The sequence below is a fragment of the Lemur catta genome, chromosome 14 (assembly GCF_020740605.2).
Source record: "Lemur catta isolate mLemCat1 chromosome 14, mLemCat1.pri, whole genome shotgun sequence".
In the NCBI taxonomy this organism is placed as follows: domain Eukaryota; kingdom Metazoa; phylum Chordata; class Mammalia; order Primates; family Lemuridae; genus Lemur; species Lemur catta.
The window spans coordinates 25,040,662-25,053,639 of NC_059141.1; the positions used below are offsets into that span (position 1 = coordinate 25,040,662).

General features: G+C 41.4%; 2 protein-coding genes across 2 annotated transcripts in view; both read left to right on the forward strand.

Annotated features, from left to right (window-relative positions):
• Window positions 1–356, forward strand: part of HPSE2 (heparanase 2 (inactive)) — an 85,735-nt gene extending 85,379 nt beyond the window's left edge. The window contains exon 5 of the mRNA XM_045567906.1: window positions 227–356. Within this exon, the coding sequence (XP_045423862.1) occupies window positions 227–356 (130 nt within the window). The remainder of the gene's footprint in view (window positions 1–226) is intronic.
• An 11,278-nt stretch (window positions 357–11,634) lies between these two features.
• The window catches only part of LOC123649730 (inactive heparanase-2-like), a 108,715-nt gene continuing 107,371 nt past the window's right edge, over window positions 11,635–12,978 (forward strand). The window contains exon 1 of the mRNA XM_045567907.1: window positions 11,635–11,673. Coding sequence (XP_045423863.1) covers window positions 11,635–11,673 — 39 coding nt within the window. The remainder of the gene's footprint in view (window positions 11,674–12,978) is intronic.

Consider the following 12,978-nt stretch of genomic DNA (forward strand, 5'->3'; position numbering starts at 1 on the left):
TGGACCTCTGTTTCTGTTCCTATAAAATGAAGAGGTTGGCTTTGATAATCTCTAAAATCTCTTACAGCTGTGTATTCAATGCTTAAAATAATTTTCTCCTTTAAAATACTACGTCAATTTGGTGGTGAGGAGTTGGTGTGTATGTGTATGTCATAACCAATCTCTACCGAGCTTGTTATATGCCATTTAAAAATATATTGATGTAGCTTTTTTCTCTGCCTTTTAGATGGCTGAACACTTTAGGAATGCTGGCCAATCAGGGCATTGATGTTGTGATACGGCATTCATTTTTTGACCATGGATACAATCACCTCGTGGACCAGAATTTTAACCCTTTACCAGTAAGTGTGGGATAAAGATTCCCAACTCCTTTTCCATTTCTTTCAGTTTTTTGGTCATGCCTTGTTCCACACCAGGAGAATTTTTCTTCTCTTACTGTTATCAGTTAATTTCATAAATTGGAGAGAAGCACTCTTGTCTTTGTTCCCTTGACCCATTTCACAGACTTTTGGCTTCACCCCCACCCCCCACACACACATGCACATATCCATACACACACACATGCATGTAAAGTATGAATATACACATATATTCACATATATTAATATATTTATTATTAATACTATTAGTTAAAAAAGAACCTTGTGCAGTTGAGATTCCACATCTACTTGTGGCCTGTTTGAACTCTGCTTGAGAGTGAATTTTTCCAGATTGTTTTCTTTAATGCTAACAGGAGACATTAGTTAAAGTCAAATGCAACATGTTGAAAGCAGATGGAGGCGTGTTAGCCAAGATCCCATGCACTAGGAACCCATTTCTTGGGGAGTGGCTGAAGTGCACTTACAATTAGATGCTGATTCCTATGTGACAATGAGAGGATTAGCCCAAAGCACTAACTTCTCTAGAAAAGTAAAGGAAAGAGAAGAATAAAGCAGAATGGCAGAAGCAGAGATCTGAGTTTCTCTACTGATCTTATTGGCCAATCAGAGAAATGCCACTTAGTTCATAAAAGCTATGCTTATCAGAAATAATACACAGGTTATCCTTTTTCACTGATGTCATGGTCATGACAAAAGGTCAGACTCCTCTCATCAACTCATAGAATTCAGAGCTGGGAGTCTCCTTCCAGATAATCCAGTTCTGCCTCATTTAACAGAAGGACTGATAGCCTGGGGTGGAGCAGGGAAGGGGGGATGGAGAGCCAGCCCTGGAACCTGTTCCCATGCTCTGGTCCGGTGTTCTTCCTGTAGCACTATCGCTGCCCTCGGGTCCACAGTAAGCAGACACAAACTTGAACTAGTGAGTGTTCCCACCACCTGCTTCCCTCTGCCTGTTTCTACCCACTCCCTCCTCCCCCAGCCTGAGCCAGGGGGGCCCCACGCCCAGAACCAAGAACAGCTTGACACCAACAACACCATTTCCATGTCTCAAAAGAATCCCTCTAGGTTAGAGTACTAAGTAATTATTGTTTTCCTGGGTGCATGACTCCAAGACACCAATTAAATCACAAATACTGAAACCAACTGGCACAGTTGCTTTCATTCACAGGACAAGGATACCTCTCCCAAGATATGTGCGTGGGGCTGGGGTGGGAAGGGGCGGAGAGAGAGTTCTCAGTATGGAACCATAGGGGGTTTTTTTGTTTTCTTTTGTTTTTAGCCCATATACTTGTGAAAATAAAACAAAATAATTAGAAAACTATTTATGAAATGTAAGCATTAAACAAATGTAATGTCACACAGAAATAAATATTTATTGAACACTAGACACTGAAGAGACTAGTAACAGATAAATAAATAATAATAATAATAAATGAATAATAGAGTACTGCAGGGACTCCTTTCGAGTCATGGACAGGAAAGCCTTCTCTGAGAAGGTGGCGCATGAGCCAAGAGCCCAAGGACAGTTGGGACCCAGCTATGTGGATTTCACAGAAGAACTTTCCAGGCAGGGGAAGAGACTAACACAAAGGCTCCAAGGCAGGAGCAAACTTGGCATGTCTGAGGAAACACAAGAGCACCAGAGTGGCTGGGACAAGCAGGGAAGGGAGAGACTGGTTGGAAATGAGGTAGGCAGGGCTCAGATCACATAGGGCTTTGTAAGCTTAAAGTAGTTTGGCTTTTATTGTAAGCAGTATGAGGAGCCATTAGAAGGCTTTAATCAGGGAAGTAACATGATCTAACTTACATTTTAAAAAGATCACCCTAGCATAATGAATGCCTCAAATGTTAGTTATAATGTTTTAGTAATGCAGATAATGCTTAACAGTTTATAGATCACTTTCGTAAATGGTGCATCAACAATGCTCCGAACACTTCCCTCTTTCCTCTGTTCTTTTTCCATTCTTTCCTTCTTTCTTTTTTTCCTTCCATCACTCATTCACATTTCATTCACTCTTCTTAATCGTGTACTATGTGCGAATTGCTCTTCCTGGTAATGGGCTACTGTGGTGAACCAAAAAGACAAGGTCCCTGAACCCTTGGAATTTATAATGTAGTGAAGGATACTGAGAAATGAAAAATAAATAAACATATAAATAAGATAATTAGATAATTTGTCACAATTGCTCTGAAGAAAGCCTGGTGAGGTAAATGTTACTATTTATACTTATTTTGCTAATGAGAAACTAAAGTTATTATGTGACTTATCCAAGGTCAGACAAGTAATAAGAGCTGGAACCTTCAGAATTTTCCAATTCTAAATCTTAGGATTTTCTTTTCACTGTGCCTTGCTATTTCTTGCAACAGTCTTTTAGGTGTCTTTGCTGTGGTCTGAGACTAATTTTGCCTTCGAATTGAGTCTGGAAATGAAAACAGGCATGTTCTAGAATTGAAGAAAAGAAAACAGGCAGAAAAAGATTGTCTTTCGGTGACTAGAGGCTTCATTTCCAGAGTTGAACAAACCTGGATTCCCTATCAACCCTTTGTGTACTCTTGCATGGCCGTGTGCTAAGTTAAAGATGCAAGTCCTCATGGCTTTGTTCTCCCCAAATGAGAGTTGCTGCCAGTGATTTCCTTTAAAAGCATGGCACAATAGACCTCAGTTGATATGTGGTGGAAGCGAAGCTCAGAGAAGTTCATAGAAAGCAAAAACAAGTTCCATTGATTTAGCACAAAGGCTCAAATGAGCTGGGCAGCTGTATTTCTGGAAACACCAAATGCTAATATAGAAATCGTATGTAAAAGCACTTAAAAAGGTAGCAGGCTTTCTTTTTTATCCTTCTTTGCACTAATAAATTCTGCACCTTATAAGTAGAGAACTTGGCAGCTGGGAGAGAGTGTCTTAAGTCTCCCTTGGAAAGAATTTACAAGACTAAACCAGAACACCAATTTGACAGACATTGCCAGCAGGCCCTGGGAATGGGCAATGGAGATAGACCTGGGAATCGTATTGGTTGCCCCTTCAGAGAATTGGGCAATTGATAACTAAACACTGCCAATAAAACTTGTGGATTTTACATTGTGATTAAATCTTCAGGAAAGTTTGTTAAGAGCTTAGGGGATTAGTGAGTTGTGTTTTGGTTGCCTCCCCAAACCAGTGCTCTTGGATAAATTCAGAAGTGAGCATCTTGGCCTTGTGGCTCCTCAACCTATGTGCCATATCACCCTTCCCCTGTCCAGTCAGCTTTCATCTCAGTTTGTGGCATTGCAGCCCAGCTCTGCCAGGGCCATTCCAAAAGTGCCAATATGAGCTAAGGGAGAATATGAGGACGGCCCTTTAAAAGAGAAGCTTGTCCTCAGAAAAGATAATTTTCAACTACATCCCATGTTCTTCATGGTTGTTCCTCTAGAAAAGTGCCAGCCCTCCTCCTGTTGTGAGAGTTTCCTTCTCCTGGGAAGAGGAGAATATTTAGTTCAGCCGTGCTTCATCACTAGACTCCCACCCTTTTCCCCTGACCCCCCTGCCACTGGGAAAGAGGGGACGTGTGAGTCTCCACAGCCGGTCAGTCAGTCATGGGCTCCCTTGGGAATAGGCGCTGTTTGTACAGAAGAGATCTGCACATTCGGTGGACATAGTCCAGACCCCACCGGCCGTGGGCATTTCTCCTCAGAGAGCGTTTTGGAATTTAGCTTGCTGCTTTTTTTAAAAGTTTGATTTACAGAGCTTTCAGGGAAAGGAATGGTGAATTACTAGTCAAAATCTCTTAACTCCCACGCCAGGCTAGAAAAAGCAGTCTTCACACAAGTATAATTCAATTCAAAAAATACTGATGCCTCAAATGTATCTGGCTCTGTCTAGGCATTCTAGGGACATGCACATAAATAAGCTATGGCCCCTTTATCTGCAGAGCTAATAATCTGGTGTGTGTTTGTGGGATTACAATTTAGTTCTCTATTTAGAAAAACATACAAGACTAAATCACACTGGGTTACCTTTTCTACACGGGGCATAGTGATGTGGATATTTGCTGTCTGCATTCTTTTTATGCCCAATGCCTCTGCCGAATAATAACATACAGTCAGTTCAGCCCAGTGCACACTTATAGAGCACCTTCTGTTTACATTGTTCTGGAATACAATCATTAGTTATGGATTAGAGTGCAACTCACTAGTCGCTAGCGAAATTGAACCTGTGGTTGTGGCTCCCATAGCGACATGCTCTGAGCCAAGCTATCACTGTTCAGATGTCATTTGACCATTGGGAAGGAACTGTCTCTTACTGGTGCCTGCTTAGCACAGTTGGGTAACACAAGATCCTAGGACAAGATCCTGGGTGCTCCATTCTTGTTACCCTTCAAAATGGTAGAGACTGTGCGCCTTATACACTGCATTGCCATGGTGTGGACACAGGCTCAGTGTAAATCCTTCTCTTTATTGAGGAAGAACACCCAGTTACAATCCAATGTCCCAATAAAGGCTATTTTTTAAAGAAAAAATAGAATGTTTCAAAAGGATTGTTTTAATTGGCTAAGCAAATATTCGTTTATTATTTATGTTTCATTCATTCATAAACTTATTACACTCATGCTATGTGCTACTGTGCTAAACACTGGAGAAACTGTCCCTGCCTTTAAGGAACTTACAGTAGAAATAGAGAGAAAAGTCAGCAGGGACTGAGGCAGAAGTGCTACAGGAGGATAGAAGAGGAATGCAGAGGCTCGCCTGGGTGGAGGGCAGGCTTGGGGCCTCAAGGAAGGCTGCTGGCGGAGACAATGCCAGAGCTGGATCTTGAAGGGCAGGAAGAAGGTTTAGGGGTTGGGGATAATCTTCCAAACACAGGCAATAGCATGTGCAAAGGTACAGAGGCATTAATTTTCCAGTGAGTCATGGTGGATTGATTATGAAAAATTATTTGAGAAAGCTTTTCCCATTACTGTCCAGTGGCCACACAGAGTGTGTGAAAATTAAAGAATTTCAAAGCTACAGACCTGGAGGTGGTCGGGCGGGGGAGGTACAAAACCGAGCCAAACCAGCCTACGACCTGTTTCTTGGTGTAGCCTCCTTTCTCTTTCTTTTCTTTCCCGTGGGAGCCATCAGGAAGATGAAAGAAGCAGAGTGTACCTGTTTAGGGGTAGCTGTGATGTGAAACTCAATCCTCTCATTAGGGGCCCTGACAAAGACTTCTCCATGTGCAGCCTTCCTTTGTGGGAACGTGCAGCCGCTGAGAAAAGGGCATCCTTGGCTGCAGGATCAATCACTGAGACTCAGGCTGGCTCCATGTCAGTGGCCGAAGAACCTGGGCTGCATGCCCAGTGGACATGACTTGCTTCTTTTCTCCTCTGTGTCTCTAAACTCCAGCTTCTCGGATCAGAGCCTGTGCCCTGCTCCATCTGAACAGGCAGGCAGGTCTTTTGTCCCGAATGCTTTTACATGGAAGCTCCTCTGATTTACTACTACCAGTTCTCCTCCCTTGCTTATTTATCAACCTGAGCAGCGTGCACGGGATGTCGGCAATGACACTAGCAGTTGTAACAGCTCACCCAGACAGAAGCCACCCTAGGAAGTAAAAAGAGCTCTATACCTGAAATCAGAAGATGCAGGCTTGAAATACAGCACCATAATTTTCTAGTTACATGAATCTTCAGTTCTTCCTCTGTACAATGGGGCTAACTGTGCTGGGGTTGGAGAGTGGGGAGTATTTGAATATACTGCTTGAAAGTATTGGCTTTGGAATCAGACTGACCTGTGTTTCAAACCTCAATAAGCATCAGTTTTCTCCCTTATAAAATGGAGACAATAATAGTGTCTATCTCAGAGGGTTGGTGGAAAGGATTAAATGAGTCAGTGTATATGTATCGTTTACCACATAGTAAATAATAAATGTTAACTGCTATAATTATTTATAAAGTCATTTTGTTAAAATCCTCTAAATCACAATAATAATCATTAGTAACCTAGACATAACTGTGGTGAGATAATATAAATTTGAATATTTATTTAGATATCTGGAAATCAATTCAGGTAATGATGACTAAAATATGAAAAGTAGATTTTTTTGGTAAAAGTTAAATTACTAGAAAATTAGAAGAACAGAAAAGAAAGTTGTGACTCCTGCACTTGAGAGGGATTGACTGCAAATGGTTAAAGACAAACTAAAAATTACATTTTATTTCACTCCAGAGAAAATATTGCCAGCCTTTCCCAGTAAAGGCAATTAAGGCAGTAACTAGGTTGCAATGATAGCTCTAACTCCTTCATTTGATATTTATAAATGGCCCAATAAACCCTGGAAACCATGATATGTCACATCAAAGTGCTAATGACAGCACATTATGTGAATTACTGAGAAGCCACAATTGAAAATCTCACTCTGCCATCAACCATTTATATTATTCCCAGATTGCAATACTGAGGGATTATAGCTACAGCAAATTGTGTGGCAACCTAAATAAATTAGGGAGAAAAAGCAATTATAGCCTCACTGCACTTGAGCCTAGAAGCACAGTGTTCCATCATCGAAGCAACCTGCAGATGGTGAGGAGCAAGGTTAGCTTTGGAATGAGAAGAGCTGCACCTCACCTAACCTCATCAGCTCACCAAAAACACTAGAGATTACCTAAAAATAATCTGATAAGAGAGAGTAGAAGGGAGGAAGAAAAAAGAAAGGAAAGAAAAGAAATGCCCTTCGATGGGTTGAAAGACTCTTTTGTGAATACCACAATATGACAAATTTAAGGTTATTTCATCTTAGGTACTATGTTTGCAAACATTAAGGGCACAGTGATGTCTGATTATGACCCTTAAGAACAACAAATCAGCCTCTGATAGAAGTGACCATAGAATGAAAGATAATACACTGGTGTTTTTCTAACTCAGTTGTTTTTGTGGCAGTTTGTTTGAATAAAAGCAAAAGCCTTTTTGCAAATAGAAATGCAACAAATGAACAAATTGTTTTTTAATTCTTATTTAAATGTACTACACTATTTATAAAATTTTAGAAAACCTATCAGTCATTAGGTACCTCACTCACTAACTTTCAACTATTATCATTCTCTTATTTCATCCCTGATTTGGTTTTAAGCATTGAAAGGATTGAAAACTTGATTCTAGAAGACCTCCCTTCTACTCTAGAATTCACTACCCTCATCTCGTTGTCATAATCCTTAAGCCTTTCTTCATTAGAGCAGTGGTTCTCAGGCCCAGCTGCACATAATAGTCACCCAGGGAGCTTCTTAAAAATACCTTTGCTCAGGCACCAGCCCCATAGATTCTAATTCAGTCGGTCTGTAGAAGATCCCAGGTATTAGTACTTTTTTAAAGCCCAGCTGATTCTAATGCACAGCCAAATTGAGAACCAGGGGGTTAGAGGCTTCTGCTTGCCGTAATTAAATTACAAATTACCTTTTCCTTTTCTTCTACCCTTCTGCACTCAACTCTTGCTTCAATTATTGGGAATTAACAAAATATTTAGTACTATCTATCATTCATTCCTTTGACAAATATTTACTGAGTATCTATTACATCCCAGACACTTGTAGTTTCTGAGGAAATAGAGCTGAAGGAGAAAGACAAGATCCCTGCCCTCACTGGAGGTTACAGTTTAGAAGGGGAGACTAAAATTAGACAAGTAAACTAATGAATAATTAATTACAAAATTCAGAATGCTGGCCAGGAAACAAACAGGTTGCTGTGTTGAATAATGAGGAGTGCAGACCTCTTTAGAACGTGTGGTGAAGGAAGCCTTCACTGAAGAGGCAGCCATTAGAGGAGCTGGAGGAAGAGCAGAGCCTCTCTCCATGGGAACAGCATCTGCAAAGGCTGCAGGGGGGAAGGAGGCTCAGCCACACAGGAGAGGCCATGCAGTGCCTCTAAGACCACCCTGAGGCATAATCCACCCACAGCCAGGCACAGACGCAGCCAGCACACTGCTTGGCCCAGTTTAGCTCAGGCCCCCAGCACCTGATGCTCTACCCTGCCCTTGCCACCAGCACTTGGCAAACCCCTTGCTTCCTGTCTGTTGCCCTTTACACAAATAAATGTGGTATATCCCGCTGCCTGCCCCCATGTCTGGCATCCCCGACGGAGCCTAATGCCTATGGTGCTTCCTCGTCACTGACCCAGCCATCTCCATTTGCACCCTCTGTCACCTGTCATCAGACTTTGAAATGAGAATGGGCAGAACATTTGGGAGCTTGTTATACAAATCTAATTTTGTGTATGCTTATAAGTTTCACTGATAATTTTTTAATGTCTTCCTTGAGGGCATTATGGCATACACTAAAGAAAAGCACACTTTTAGTTTCTGTGGAACATAAAAAAATAAAGTTAGGTTCTTTCTCTGCATGTTTATAATCTCTGGGGTGACAAAACATAAAGCCTTGAAGGGATAGTTAATAGGTGATGTATGCTAAGGTCTGTCTTGTTCACTCAGTATCGCCAGAGCCTAACATAGGGTCCCCTGCATAGGAAGTACTCAATAAATATTTGTGAAAAGAAGGGAGGGAGGAAGGACTCCAAATGATCAATAGACATAGGCTTTTCAGACCTCCGAGGTGGGAGATATTACTACTGGCTGGAAGGGAAGAGCTAGAGGGAAGAATTAGGAAAGGCTTGTGCAATAAGATGCCATTAGTGGACATTTGTAATATTAGTTCCCCAAAGAATACAATTACCACTTTCTTTTCTCATTAGAGTTGTTAGGATACATCTGATTTCTTCCCTCTGACCATAAACTTCTTGAAAACAGAAGTCACCTCTGCTGTATTTATATCCCCCATGATGCCCTGATTACAGTCTATCCTAACAGAATTCTAAAGATGCTCAGTGACTGGGATTCTGAGGGCTGCAGTGCACTCCTCAGTAACAGCGAGATTTAAGGCAGGCTTTTATTGTCAGGTGCTGTGTACATGCTGTGTACAGGGAGACAGGATAGCTTTGTGCTTAAGAGCTTGGGCTCTGGAGTCAAACAGATCTGGACATGACTCTCAGCTCCACTGGGTACTTGCAATGTCTCATTTGGCAGATTCCCTCATCTTCCATCATCTGTACAATGGTGATGCTAGTATTCCATGCTTCATAGCGTTCTTGTAAGTGCTTAAGCCTACACTTACTTAGCAGGTACATAAGAATATTACCATTATTGTATATTCTAAGTATGCCACTTAGAAATTATCAGTAACAGGGAATATTTTAGTTAAAACAATGTCAGTTTGTACATTTAGTTTTAGAATCTTCAAAATCCTTCACATCTCATTTCATACTCTACAAACACATATAGTAAATTTTCTCTCTTAGCTTCTTTGACTTCATTCTGTATGTCCCCATGTAAATCTCCACAGCTTACTTACATCTGTTAATTAATCTGGCCTTTCTATCTTCCAAGTAAGGCAGGTAAGATAGATATACTCATCCTGTTCAGCAGAGAAGAAAACTGAGGTTCAGCAATTTACTCAAGGGGAAAGTTCAAGGCAGGGACAGTGGTTCTGAGTTCTATTATCACTTTGTCTTCTCCCTCTGATTGGTTCTGCCACAGCTTTGTCAAGTCAAGAATTCAGGTCAACTGTGTACTCTAGAGCCAAGGCAGATAGAAATAACAATGAGGAAGCAGAAAAATTGGCTTAAAGGTAAAATAAAATGATCCAGTAGATAAAATCTTGGATTTAACAGCAGCTAACTTGTGGATTTACATTTTTCCTGAGTAATGAAAGTAAAGGAAGAAAGGAACAAAGTTTCTGCTTCATGCAGCAGCAGGTTAGTTTTACTGCTCATACCTGATGCATTAACAGAGCAATATAGAGTCTTTACCTTTCTTATTATTATTTTGCCCCATTATTACATATGTACATGTCTACCCCTTTGGAAGTTGGACTGCTTTAAAACCTCTCCTCTTCTAGCACCATGAGCAATTCAGGAGCTGGGCCCATTCCCTAATGTTTAGCCATCTGATGATGGTTGGCAGATCCAGAAGTCAAATAGTTTGAGAGGGCCACAACAGGGCATTTTCCTTCTTGAGGAAGGTTCCTGGGTTAGCACTGAATGACAAAAGCTTATTAGTGTCCCTTCTTTCATCTTACTTCCTGGGAAGTCCTGCAAACATATATTAGAGGCTTTGCCGTGATTCTGAACTGATTTTGACCCTTGCCCTTGGGGGGCAAGTGAAATAGAAAAAAAGGGTGTTGACAATGTCCAAGACAGCAGAACAAGTGCCACCAATCTGTGCAATGGATTCAGTTATAGTTACATGTTGGAACAGCTGGGGCTATAGGACTAACAACTGGATTCAGTTGGACATAATCCAGCATAAGTCTCCAGCTCCCATTCCTCTGTACATGTAGGTCTGTAGACAGAGGTATTGCATCTCTTCCTATCCCTGCTACCTTTTACACCTTAATCTTTCTCCTTTCAGAACTACTTGGGACATGATAGAGAGGCAGGTTGGGGGGAGATTTACACGTCCCACTACATGTGAATATCCCCACTACCTGTAAATATCCCACAATATGTCCAACTACTTTTCTACAAATTAGTAGACTTTGAGTAAAGCAGACTACCTTCCATAATGTGGATGGGCCTCATGCAGTCAGTTGAAGACCTTGATAATAAAAAGACTGGCCTTTCCTGAGCAAAAAGGAATTCTGCCAGCAGACTACCTTCATACTTGAACTGCAATCTCAATTCTTCCCTGGGTCTCCAACCTACCAGCCTACTCTGCAAATTTTGTACTTGACAGCCTCTATAATCATATGAGCCAATTACTTAAAATCAATTTCTTTGTCTCTGTCTCTGTCTCCCCCACCCGTGCCATGTATATGTATGTATAAGTGTGTGTGTGTGTGTGTGTGTGTGTGTGTGTGTATCCTATTGGTATTGATTTCTGTTTCCCTGGAGAACCCTAATACATATAGAATTTAATTAAAGACCTTTTTAAAATACTGACCATATTGTGTTGCACATCATCTATTCATCTCTTTCTCTCCTCTTTCCCCATGAGGAGAAGAAACATTTGAGTTGAAAGTGACTGAAATCTTGGGTGCATAGACTTTCTTTTCTCTTCTTTTTTTTTGTTATTCTTATTTCAGCATATTGTGGGGGTACAAAAGTTTAGGTTACGTATATTGCCCTTGCCCCACCCCCCGAGTCAGAGCTTCAAACATGTCCGTCCCCTACACAGTGCACACTGCACTCATTATGTATGTATACACCCATCCCCTCCCCCACCCACATCTGCCAGACACCCGATCAATGTTATTCCAAAATGTGCTCTCAGGTGATCATCAGTGAAACCAATATGATGGTGAGTACAGGTGGTGCTTATTTTTCCATTCTTGGGATACTTCACTAGTAGAATGGGTTCCAACTCTTTCCAGCAAAATACAAAAGGTGCTATATCACCATTGTTTAGACTTTCTTTTAGTAATCTCTGTATTCCTCAAACGCAATAGGCACTCGATAAAAGTTCATTGAATGAAGGAGGGACTGAGTGTGTGAATGCGTAATTGGATTTCTTCAATCCCACATAATTGCCTTCCTCAGCATCTCCATCAAGCAAAATCCTAGCTATCTTTCAAAATCCTTCTCAAAAACCAATTCTTTCTTGGAGCTTTTCTTGAATTATCCTAAGTGAATGTTTTCTCTCCTTCTAAAACTCATTAATATTTTATCTGTATCCCTTCGTGAATTTAGCATATATAGTGTTATTTATAAATATTTATAGTCACTTGTAAATTTGTCTTTATTTCTCTTCCTAAAATATAAGTTCCTTGAGGCAACTTGATATACTTAATCCTTGTATCTCCCCTAGCACCGAGTACATATTCATCCATACCTAACAGACACTCAAAACCTATTTGCTGAATTGGACTGTTTCAAACAAGGGTAGAGAATCATTGGTGCAAATGTGCTAATTACCCACAGCTGTTCTTAAAGGTGTTTCTGATTATTAGTTAGCAGCTCAGATTCCCTTTAGGAAACATGACCTTTTTGCTAATGATCACTTTAACCACTACACATCAATATAATGACTAGTTGCCTTTAAAATGAGCCAATAAAGAAGGCTGGGAGTACATCAGCAGTATGGCAGAATAGGACTTTCCAGCACTTGTCCCCCTGCAGAAACATCTGTTTGAACAACTGTCATGCATGAAAATACCTTCATAAGAGCTAAGAGAACCAGGTGAGAGATTATAGCACCTGTTTCCAGCACAGAAATAAGAGAAGACACATTAATTGAAGAGGGTAGGAAAAACAGTTTTACAGTCTTCCCCCAACCCCAGGCAGCACAGCACTGAGGGAGATACCCTTCACTTGGGGGAAGGAGAAGGAAGTGAGCACCAGACTTTGCCTCGGACCTCAACACCAGGGCCACCCCAGTGAAACCCAGCAATGGTCAGGCCCCCATGGACCCACACTTCAGGCCAGTACCCACAGCTGAGCCTTCAAGCCCAACCTGGCACCAGGCAAGATCCTGCAGCCCCAGGCTCCAGGCCTGCCCCAGTGCTAGGCCAGCCCTAGTGACCCCAGAGTTCAGGCACACCCCAGTGCCAGGCCAGCCCTAGTGACCCCAGAGTTCAGGCTCACCCCAGTGCCAGGCCAGCCCCAG